This window comes from Heterocephalus glaber, unplaced genomic scaffold (genome assembly GCF_053883595.1).
Source record: "Heterocephalus glaber isolate CG9 unplaced genomic scaffold, H.glaber_assembly_v1.0 deba00001150, whole genome shotgun sequence".
Classification (NCBI taxonomy): domain Eukaryota; kingdom Metazoa; phylum Chordata; class Mammalia; order Rodentia; family Bathyergidae; genus Heterocephalus; species Heterocephalus glaber.
In genome coordinates, this window is record NW_028258204.1 from 1,467,525 (window position 1) to 1,479,402 (window position 11,878).

Sequence of the window (11,878 nt, forward strand, 5' to 3'; positions counted from 1 at the left end):
TCTTTCTTTTTTAATCAAGTTGGCTTTTAATTGCACATATCAGCAACCATTGAATAATGATTTTATCTATATTCTAAATTTAGAGCAGTTAAATGCAAAGCAAAATGCAGACACTTTCTTGTGTCTTAATTGAATGAAGGTCACAGCTATAACAACATTTAATTGAGCTATTTTTCATTATCATATTTTAATGACTTTCCACTGACAGTTCGCCTGCTTCTGAGGGAAGAGCATGATGGAGTCGTTTATTTCCCTATTTAGTTATTGTTTGACAACATCAGCTTCGATTAAGACCCTGCTTTATAGAACATTAATCATATTTGAATGAGCAAGGGGTATAAATGTAAACACATCTCCCTTCCCTCCACCAAAGCTCGAGTCCCCACAGGGAAGCTGGCTAAACAAACGCTTCTCGGCCATTGTCTGCCTGCATAATAGCCAACAACAGCCTGGACAACAATTCCCAGCTTTAATTGTCACCACCCCTATCTTACCCTTGCACCTTTCAGGGAGAAGTTATGATCTTCCACTTCTGAATGCTCAATAATTGTGTCATTTATCTCAATTTGCAGTTCAGTCTTTATGCAGCTATTGGCAAGCTGGCATTAAAAACAGAAACTATAGACGGTATCCTGGCCAAAGAAGATTTTCATTTCCAAATAATAATCAGTTTAATTTGCCCGCATATGACCAATGATTCATGTTCAGATTTAATAATCAGGATCGCATAATCTGATTATAGGGGAAATAATTTGTTTACAACCCCCAATTTACTGCTCAGAATTCCATTATCTCTCTTCAGCCATTGGTTTTTAAGAGATACTAACATGACCCAGGGGAACTGAAAGCAAACTATTATATTTCCTACAATTAGATCTTTGCATAGGCTTAACCCTGAGTCCCTACATAAAAAACAACAGAAACAGCATGGAGGAAATCCCATAAATAAAATGAATATAGAATTGTGCTCAAAGAATAGCTCGCCCGGAGAGGCGGCACCGAGGATCTGTCCTCTGGAGCCCGGCACATCTGGTGGGCTCGGCGGGTTTGCTTCAACTTAATCACCATGCAGCTTGGAGAAAGAAGCCCTGCTAAGAGTCACGAGGGCTGTGCTCAACTCTGCTGAGCCCTTTTGCTGCTGCTGTTTAAAGATTTTTAAATTGCACGTGTTCGTTGGATCCACTTGGCTGGCTGACAGAGTGGGCGTACAGGGGGAAAGTTTGGGCCTGATGCACTTTCTGGAAAGCAAATCCTGACCTGCTTCCCATCTGAAAACGCGGTTCTGTGCAATTGACCGACCTCACCCCAGAGCGGTCAGATCTGCTTTGAGAATAGCATCTCAGCTTTTTTTTTTTTCCAAAGCAAGGAAATGGATGTGCATTGATGTAATTTAGTACCTTAGAGACGCGGACAAATTAGTGTAGAACATTATCACTAGTTAATTATGAATGACCGATTAATCAACCTAATCTAATATTCCACATTATGTTGATGTTATTAAAGTGCATCATGAAAATGACAGATAGTCTTCATTTGCTTTCTTTGGCCAAATGTGCACTCTGCAGTCATGATGTCAAAAAAAAAAGTTTGCCAGTTTTAATATTAGAGAGTTAAATAATTAAAAAGAAGGTTTACCTGCACTCTGGCTTCTGTAAGGTTTATTTTCATGGCCAGCTCTTCCCTGGTGAAGACATCTGGGTAGTGTGTTTGGGCAAAGACAGCTTCCAGAGCTTCCAGCTGGTAAGAGGAACAATATTTATTGGTTAGAGGCTGTAGCTAGGTGAGGGGAAGCATATGTGTACTTCCAAACTGATCCGAATGGTAAGGAAGCAGTTTCCCAGATCGGATGGAGGAAGGAGACAGAGGAAAAAACTCTGAAAAGATTCTGCAGAATTAGATTCTCAACCCTGAAGGACTTAGGAGATCAGACTAATAACAACCTCAGTGCTCTCCCTGGGAGAAGAAATAAGAGAGGTTTGACTGTTTCTTTATGTTTACACTTGATCATAGGAATCAGCAGTCTAAGGTGGCCTTATTAACAGACTAATTCAGTTTCCACCAAGGGGCACAAAGGATAAGATTGCCCAGCCAAGCCCTTCCACAGAGCACGTAAGGGTCACCTTCCCAACTGCTCTGGCCAGCTCAGGACCCAGACAGAGGCTGATCTCAGGGAAAACTCAGCTCCCATAAAGGTGACAGTGAGATTCCCCTTCCCAGGAGCAATACTATCTGCAAGTCAGTCAACTAGATGGGCACTAGGCCTCCCACCTATGTCCTGGGGATAAGAATGGCTGAGAGGTGCAAATGACATTGCTGATGTGAAGATGTGCCCTGACCCATCTGCCTGAGCCAAATGGAAGGCTTAACTCCCGCCTCTTCCCTTGATTCCCTGGGACCAGAAGATCAGTTATCCACTGTCCACCCAGACAGAGTCCTCAACACATAAACTGTTCAAGAAAGGAGAAAGATCAAGCTAGCATCATTGGTGAACTTATCTAAAAAGAGAGAGTTGCTCAACTCTGCCCTTGAGGGAAGCAGAATACGTCTGGTTCTTGGAAGGGACTCTGACCTACCTGCTGGAGGGTGAAGGTGGTCCGGTTCCGGCGCTGCTTTCTGCGCAGAAACCCATCATCAAAATCCCCTGTGGAGTGGTTTCCAAAGGGTGCAGTGCCTAGGGGAGCAGAGTGTCAAGCTGAGCAGGGGAACCCCATTGTCAGCTCACCCAGCCACAGCAGCTGGACCTCAGGGCTCATTTGTTGGACGACAACACCCTTCCTAATACATGCTTTAAGACTCCCTCTTCTCCACTTTCTCCTGCTCTCTCTCTCCAGAATGAAACCTTTGCCTTTAGACCCAGTTGTCCCTATTGCACACAGTGATAGGGACCTTCATCTTCCAGACAGACAAGGCCAGTCCTTGTGGAATTCCGGACTCTGGGCCAGAAAGGGTTTCTGGCTTGAGGCAGAGCCCACATCTGCCTCCTGGCTCGTGGCTGCACCCCTGTCCCAGACCTGCATCTTGACCCTTTATCAAACGGCTGAATGGCCCCTTTCACTCAACTGTTAGCCTACTTCCCCTGTGCCTGTCACCAGCAGGGGTTAAAGGCTGGGGATGGAGAGGATGGGGTGGAGGTGGGGTGGGGGGGCAAGAGCATTTCACAGCTCTTTTCTCCTCAAAGCACACAACTCAAGAAGCTAAGAAGTTTATAAATGAATATTAATTACCGCTGGTCACAGATCATCAGCACCATAGTGGATCTGTTATATAGATGTCAATTAACAAAAGCTCAGCCCCAATAGCAAGTATGCTGAATGCCAAGCAGACCAAAATAGGGCCACTTCCAAAGGGCAACCCTCTCTCCAGCCCAGCCACATAAAGCCTCTACAGCTCCCCATCCCTAAAAAGACAGACATGGTCCTCCCTGGCAGCCTCCAAAACGCACAATAAAGCCAGAACAGAGCTCGGCCCCAGATGTGCATTCAAATCATTTTCCAAATGTGCACTATTTACTTGATAGTCCACAATGGCTTCTTAGGAAAACAACAAGCAAGTTTCCATTAACCAGTGAACGCATTACCTCTCATGGCTCTGTTCTCAGAAGCACCCTGTGTTCAGCACCCATTCTCAGGCCGGAATGCCCAGCCATATCCCTCCTGAGGACCTCAGTTCTGAGGGCTTCTCAAAATTCTAGCCACTAAAGGGAATCCATTTCCGTATTATTTTACCCCCAGGGCCACATCTCTTGCCAAAATGCACTCACTCCCTCTGCTGAAGCTTTTCACCTCCATCCCCCAGGCCAAGCTGCTGTCCTCCTCAGAACCCTAGCTACAAACATTTCTCCCCAGCTTGCTGCAAACCTAAAAGGGACAGCCTGGAAGCAGTCTTATTTCCATTACTTTGCAGAAAGCCAAATTGTCTCCTTTTGAGACAAAGCACTTGCCTAGTGTGACTGGAATGCCACTCCTGAGGTCTCCAGCCACAGTCTTACGCAGTCTTCTAACTTATACCTACGTGTCCCAAACTGCCTCACAATTCTACATGCAATATCCTGGGCTGTCAGGTTGAATCCTCAAAAAGGCTGACTTTATCAAATCAAGAAGAAAAAGGAAATGAAGAAGACATAAGAACAGACTTTTCACTTAAATAGAATGGTTGATAATGTTATGAAAATGTTAAACCTTATAGATACTTGAAACATAGTAAAACAATGAAATGCTGTTTTTGTTTTACTATTTTGGCAAAAACATAAAGTGCATAATGATGCCTAGTACAAATAAATTGTGCATCTTCATTTATCATTTATAGGATTAGGACAATTATTGTAGTATTTTTTTTTTTTGGTACCAGGGATCGAACTCGGGTCTTTGCACTTGTGTAGCAGGCGGCGAAACCACTGAGCTAAATCCCCAGCCCTAATTATTGTAGTCTTATTAGAAGATAATTTAGCAATAATCATGAAAAATTTATGTTCACATTCAGGCATTTAATCTATGAATATATTTTTAAAGTATGCCAAAATAGACAGAGAAAAATGTTCCTGGAAACACTGCAATAAGAAAAGAAAATAAGAAACAACTAAAATGCCCATCACTGGGCATTTTCTGCCTGACAAATAATGGAATACTACACAGCTGTCTAAAAGAAATGACCAGACCTGCATATGTTGACATGGAAAAGCATCCAATGTGTCCTTCTGAAGCACAGAAGGACTCAACAATATGATCTCAGTGCAAGTGAGCCAGAACAGTAAAGAAAAGAAACAAAAATGAGGGAGAAAGGGGTATTTTTCTAAAGGGATCCTAAGAAACCCAGAACAGCAGGTATCTTTAGGGAAAGACAAGAAGAGTTTCATTCGTGAACGCATAGGTTTGTTTTCTGTTTGTACTTCTCATGCAAACACATGTAGCACTTTTTAATTCATAGTATCAGCAAAAGTATCTCAGATGTGAGACTAGGAGCCATGCTTTGCTTCCTCCCATGCACTGCTCTACATTAATTTTAAAAATTACAATTAAAAAGCTGATAGCCTGTGAGCCAATGCCCTGTGCCAAAGGTCTTTCCTCAACATTTCCAGTTGCAGCAGATCGTGTCCCCCCTAAACTAACCTAAAACTGCCCCTCCTGTGAGACCGGCACAGAAACAGGTCTGCAGAGGCATGGGGGCTCTGAAAGCCCCACGGACATACAGGGGGAATGTGCCCAGGGTTCGGGCAGCAAAAATGAGTCAACTGGGGACAACTGAGAGGGCTGGGCCCAGGACTGTCCCCAAGCCACTTCTGCAACCCACCCTGCAGACAGGGCTCCCCCTTGGGCGACCCAGGATGTCTGCCACTTGCTAAATTCCCCAAGCCTCTGCCTGTCCCAGTTGGGCCAGAAAAGAGGGCTGCCAGGTGGTTCAGACCGGTATTCAGAAGCACCACATGTGTGAAGGATCTGCCCCGGATGCGGGCACAGGGTCATAGCACTGACCAGGCACAGGTCATGGGGGTAACAGAAGTGAAATGCTGCACGCTGTGACCTCCCTCTGTGGAACCATGGCAGACCTGGCAGGGCCACACTGCTCCTCATGAGCTTCCCCTAGAACACCCTGCTGAACTCCTTCGGGCTTAGACAGGGAAACAAAAACAACTTCGGGAAATCCCAGGAGAGGCTGAGCTATTCGAACAAGGATCCTCTGCTGTCTTTGGCCCCTACCTGTGGCCCTGCTCCTGTCTCCCCAATTCTTGACCTCCACACTGTGCCAGGGCAAGCATAAAAGACAGGACTAGGCTGCCAAAGGTCATCCTAGGGCTGCTCCCAGGGTTAGGAATGCCTGGTTTCCAGGGCTGCAGATCCCAGGAGGGTCCTGTTGGAGCCCAGGGTGGGGCTGCACTTCGTCTGGTGGACCCCCCTTTGGGGGACACCCAAAGATCCAAGTTGTCATCACCTCTGCATCCCCACACCAAGGCTCCTGCAAGGAAATTTCTTCTAAGGTCTGGGCATCTGCAAAGACCAGCCACCTGGCCCTGGGAGTGGGGAGTGGGTGGCTTTGGGGATCAGAACCCCATAAAGCCACAGAACAGGAGTCCTGCCATGACACTGGGACACTTAGGGGCACTGAGCTCCAGGGACAGTATGGCCGAAGGGGACTGATACTGCCCAGGAGGGTCCTAGAGCACCCTCAACGCCCAGAGCAGTGGCTCTCCCTGGCTTTGGGCAGGGCCCAGGAGGGCGGCCAGCTCCTTGGGCTTTTGGGATGTTTGCGAAATGTCCTGAAAGATTGATGCGGCCCCTAGGCAGAGGAGCCTCGATTACAGGCGTGACACTGGCATCTGTGCTGGGACAACCGGCGCCCCTGCCGCACGCGTAGCCTGAGGCCGCCCAGCCCGGGGAGGAGAGGGAGCCGGGAGGCAGGTGGCTCGCACTGGGGGATGGAGCCGGGCGCAGGGAGGGGGCCTAGGCGCTCGTTGCTCGCGGGCGGAGACCCCTCCACCGGCAGCCCGGCTGCTACGGCTTGGGCCTCCCAGGCCGGTGGGCCTCGCTGGGCAGGGGGGTGCGGCGCCTACTCACCCTCTAGCTGTGGCGGGCAGTGGAAATAAAACATCGCCGACGGCGCAGCGGCTGCACGGCAGGACTCGGAGAGTGGCGGCAGGACCCGGGCACTCGTCGCTCCGGCCTGGCTGCAAAGCAAAGGGAGACAGGGCCTGAGTCCCCGCCTGCGCTCGGGCATGGCCCGGGAGAGCACTGGGAGCTCCCCTCGCGTGAGGCCCCCGCCCGACGGCCTCAGCCCACTTCGGGACATAGGGGAGGTGGCAACGCTCCCCGTCGCAGGCCTGGACCCCGGGGCAGCCTTTCGGGCGGGTCCGCCTCCCGGACAGCCTTGCCTGCACTCCGATCCCACACCAGTCCGCAAGGTCGGGTCCGCACTCCCGGGGTCCCCGCCGCAGCCCCCGCCGGCTACCGTGGAGGGTCTGGCGGATGCGCAAGGCCATCGCGCGCCCTGGGTCGGGAGGCGGCACAGCCCGAGGCCGGAGCGCGGGGCGGGCAGCGGGTCTGGTACCCGGTAACGGGCCAGGAGCCGCGGCCCCAGGCAGGGAATCCTGCGTACCTCCCTCCGCGGGCGGCGGGCGGAGGCCGGAGCGGGGCCGCGGGGCCGCACCGAGCTCTGCCGGCGGCGGGCGGGGCTCGGCGCTGCTGGCGCCCGCAAGACCCGAGAAGTGACTCGGGAAGTGGCCAGATGTCTTGCTGTCTGTCTACAGCGCGCGCCGCTCAGCACTCGCCTTTATAATCTCACGCATAATTGGCCTTAATCTGATTATTTCCAGCGCTGTCTACAGCGAGTAACTTGGATAGGTCTATTGGGCCTTACAAACGGCCCACGTGGTGTAAAAAAAAAAAAATCCGTCATTTCTCAGCAAACATCAGGAACGGTTTTGCTCTTTTCTTTTAAAAGAAGGAACAACGGTCACCACCATCACCCCAGAGTTCCCGTTCTCCACCCTGGGACCTCCCCCACTGTCCCCCCACCCCCACCCCCCACACTCAAACCTTCTTTCTCCGGGAGAGATTGGATTTGAGCTGCCCTTGTCGCAGGCCTGGCCACTCCCGGGCTGCGAGTTGACAAAGCGCTGCTAATTGTCGCTGCCGATAGGTTTTGGGGGGACTGTTTGCACACGGCTTCCCTTTCCAAGCGATCGTACAAAAGGAAAGTTTGATTTTGTTCTCAGCAAGGGGTCCCTGAATTTATGTTCGCTTCTCCATATAAATGATATGCGGTGGGACCCTTCGCAATTACTTTTAAAATGCATCCGAGGCAGGCACTCAGCAGAGAGAGACCGCCCTTCTCTCTGCCTGGGTGAAAATTAAGCTCTAAAGTGCCGGCCTGAAATTTTCAAGTCAGGGGCGCAGGATTGGATCAAATCACATAAACTACAAAAAAAAGCCAGTCTAATGGCGCATAATTGGTTCTGTAATAGCATTACACCAGGATAATAGCCCGTTACGGCCCCCTGCACTATTAAGTGCTTCCCTGGCGGAAAGCCTTTATGATATTAAAGGGGGAATATAATGATATTTTGGTTATTAAATGCGTGTAATTAATTTATGCACCACTGAAAATAAAGTTGGTATTATGACCCACTCAAGATGCATCAGAAGATGCAAGTCAGACAACTGTTGATAAGTTCTGGTGTCTGTGTTCCGTCTAGACTGCTGATTTTATTTTGGGACGATGGCTTCTTGGACAGACTGCATAAATTGAATATTTTATAAACATTCTAATGCTGTGTTCTGGAGTCTTGGCTAGGCGAAAGGTCGGGTCCTTGCCGGTCAGAGATCCAACCCGGATCTTAAAGACATAGAGCTCTGGAAACAAAAGCCCTGGCGGGCCCACTCTCGAACATGGCCCTCGGCGACAGAGTGAAGCTGGAGGGCGCAGCGCTGGGGCCCCGGCCCGAGAGTGGATCCAGAGGAGGACGCGGCGCCCTGGGCCCAGGCAAGTCGGGGCCTTCGTCTCGGAGCGGCGGTTCCTGGGGTGGGCCGCCAGGCGCTGGCAGTCTGCTCTGCAGCGAGCCGGGAGCTGCGAAAACGCCGGCTGGGTTCCGAGCAGAGAAACCCGGGCCCCAGCTCCGCTGGGGCCCCTGAGTTAGCTAGCCAGGCGGCCAGCGTGGGAGGAAGGCGCCCTGGGTCCGGGAGGCGGTGCTGAGTCGGCAGGGCACGCTGTGACAACCTCGCTGGAGAGGGCTGGAGCTGGAGCCTGCCCTGCCTTGGCCTCGGCGCTGTCACTGCCTCCCTGTGACCCTCAAAGGACCCCTGCTCTCCTCAGCCCTTCTCCTGGGCTGTAGGTCCCCTCTAGCTCTGGAGTCTGCAAAAAGCTTCTCGGGTTCCGGCTTCTCTGAACTACAGCTCCCCGCTGCCTGCCCTGGGAAGCGGTACTAGGAGGGTTCCGCCAGGACGCCCGGGGCGCTTCGGAATTGGCGCGGTGACCCAGAGCCAGGCGCTGCAAGAGCCCCCGAAACCGAGAGAGTTAAAGCCTCACTCTCAGCTCCCGTCCCTGACATCGCCCGACTCAGGGTCCTATCAAGGCCCAGAGGTCCAGAGGTGTCCCGGGGACTGGACAGGCACAGGCGCGTTCGGGTCTGCGAGCAGCGCACTGCCCGTGCGACTCGGAGAATCAGAACCCTGGACAGCGGCGCGCCCTCCCTCCCATCCGGACCTAAAGAGGGGAAAGAAGCTGGTCCCGGGACCTCCCTCCCTGCGCTCCTGAAGCAGGACAACTCGGCGTTGGGAGCTGACTACGTCCTCTCCCGGCCCCGATCTGCGAAGTTACTTGGGACGCGCACTCAGCTCTCGCGGCGGAGACCGAACTCCGACTCTGCAGTCCGCGCGCGGGTCCCGCCCGGCCGCTCAGCCAGGAATCGTCCCCCGGCCCCGCGCCCCCGGCCCCGCGCCCCCGGCCTGCCCCCGCCCCACTCCCCGCAGCCCTCGCTGCAGGCCTGGCCTCCCCGGGCTGGACAAGGAGCCGCCAGGTCGGGGAGAGGTCTCCGCGCACCGGGCTGCTCCAGGCGCTCGGCTCCCGCGGCCTCAGCGCCCGCCGTCCTCTGCTGGAGCCACAGGGCCAGGTGTTCACAAAATATCAGTGAGAGGCCCACGAACCACAGAAACGAAAGCTCAGCAGACCAAGACCAGAGCCCTTTTGTTGCCCCCGATTGTCGCCTATACTCGGGACCCTGGAGAAGGCGACTGATAGGTATTCACACACACACACACACACACACACACACACACACACACACACACTTTAATAACGAAACGGTCATTTTTTTCCTTGATTCTTGTGCGGTAAAATGTATTTTCCAATTAACCAAATTCGCCGATCTGTCCCGCTTGGACACTCTGATAATTTACAACCTGAAAGTGTACTTTCTTTATCTAAAGACCAAGGTGACTGCTTTTAATTTTCTCCAACCTCTTTACACTTGATGTTCACCAGGCTCATAATGTTAATTGGCTTTATATACGGATCATCAGTTTAATGAAGAAATAAATCCTGTGTTGCTTTATGTTTTAACAGTGATTGCTTTAATGAGGAATGTGACGTGTTCCCAAGTCAAAGCTGCAGGAGACAGTAGAGAGGCTTCTATTAGGACGGAAATGCTTATTTAAAGTCAAAACCGCGGGGTCGTATTTCACCAGATTCTATTGCTCACCCTCCCCACCCCCACTGGGTGGCTTCCAGCCTCTGCAAAGAGCCAACTGAGTCTGGAGGCTCCTACTTTCCCTGTTTAATCCGTGGCCCCTGCAGAAGCTGCCTTTTCTGTAAGAATCGTTTTCTTGTCACCAACTAGAGTGTGCCACATTTCCTGCTGTCCAGTAGGGTAGAGAGAAGCCAGAACTGAGTGGGGAGTTTAGCTTTCAATGTTATTCACGTTTCAAAAATAATAATAATAAAGTGGGAAGAGCAACACACACAGCCCAGGACTTGTGGGCAGATATGTTGCCGACAGCTGCCTGGTGTGCATGTCCCTGTTGCTGGAATTCAAGGCTCAGTTCCCGAGGGCACAGGGCCCTGGCCTCAGCATAGCAAGCTGCCGGTGACCCAGGCTCAGGACCCTGGCAGTCTGCTGGGGAAGCACTGGGCTCCTGCCCCAGCAGTAGGAGCTTTACTTCTCTCTATCAATTAATTGCAGAGTAAACCTGCCTTCTCTAATGTGTGTTTGATTTTTCTAATTTTAAGCTGGTTCTATGAAGGAAAACTGTCATCACAAAAACACTGAGAGCAGCAATAAGATGCTGAAAATGGGAACATCTATACATCAAGCCTTCAGTTGTCCTCAGTTGAAGTATGAGTCATTCAAAATTGATTCCTGAAAAGAATTCTAAATCCTTAGAAAAGGTAGGGTTTGAAGCTCAGGTTTGAGATCACCACCACCATACCTGATATTCACTTCTTAGCCCTGGCGCTGTTTTCAGAGAATTGAGGAAACATTTGGACACACTTTGGAGCCCAAATACGTGAACATGTGCTGGACTTGACATCTTAATAGTGCTCACAAGGGATTTTCCTATACTCCCTCTTAAAACTTTTCTTACCAAAAGCAATCTCTATAAACATGATTTAAATCCATAATAATGGGGTAAAGTAGATAACATACTTCATTAAGAGGGAGAGGAAAAAATCATATTAGATATTTAACTATGTGTTTTAGAAGGATTTATACATTGTTGTGACACTGATTTAAAAAAAAAAAAAAAAAAGATTCCCAGTATAATCCCCAGTGACCGCCAATCCCTCCTGGGCAGGGGAAGAACATGGGCGTGCTTGGTGTGAATACTGCTTACCCACAAATCTACTGGCATCTCAGAGTTTTGGAAATTGCCAATAAAGCTTGGGTTTGATAAACATGATAGAATATGGTTTTTTTAAAGAAGCTAATTGAAATTCCAGATGAACAAGGGACTTGTGAACAGAATATATATATATATATATATATATATATATATATATATTGCATACATGTGACAAGGGATAGATGTACATTTTATTATCTTGGAAATTCCCTATCACTCACTACTTTTACTGTCATGTAAAAGTAGTAGCAATGGTGGAAGCTCAAATGCAAGCCAGGCTCCCCACTTCACCTGTGACTGCCCAGGGGCTACAAGACCATGTGGATTCCCTTGTCCCTGGACCACAGCTCAGCTCCAGCTTCTGGCCCTGTCTTGCTGCTGAGCTTCCAGAGTGGCCCTGGATTCCCAGCCTCCCCAAGGAAAGAACAGGGTGCTTGGGAGGCAGCTGCCTGCAGGGTGCACACGTCTCTAACTCCAGCCACGCAGGCTGTGGTTGCAGGAGCTGGGTGAACTGGAGCCAAGCACTTATTCTCTGGGGACCTCTGTGCCCC

General features: G+C 50.5%; 1 protein-coding gene across 3 annotated transcripts in view; it reads right to left on the bottom strand.

Moving 5' to 3' along the window:
- Positions 1 to 7,837, bottom strand: part of Drgx (dorsal root ganglia homeobox) — a 28,815-nt gene extending 20,978 nt beyond the window's left edge. The window contains exons 1-4 of one of the 3 annotated variants that reach the window (XM_087210596.1): positions 7,527 to 7,837; positions 6,549 to 6,658; positions 2,574 to 2,671; positions 1,636 to 1,737 (exon numbers count right to left, since the gene is read on the bottom strand). In XM_087210596.1, coding sequence (XP_087066722.1) covers positions 1,636 to 1,737; positions 2,574 to 2,671; positions 6,549 to 6,582 — 234 coding nt within the window. In that variant the 5' untranslated portion in view covers positions 6,583 to 6,658; positions 7,527 to 7,837. Of the gene's footprint in view, positions 1 to 1,635; positions 1,738 to 2,573; positions 2,672 to 3,577; positions 3,786 to 6,548; positions 6,659 to 7,086; positions 7,405 to 7,526 lie in introns of those variants that run through there. The other 2 variants (XM_087210597.1, XM_087210598.1) reach the window with 2 other exon arrangements.
- Between the last annotated feature and the right edge of the window lie 4,041 nt (positions 7,838 to 11,878).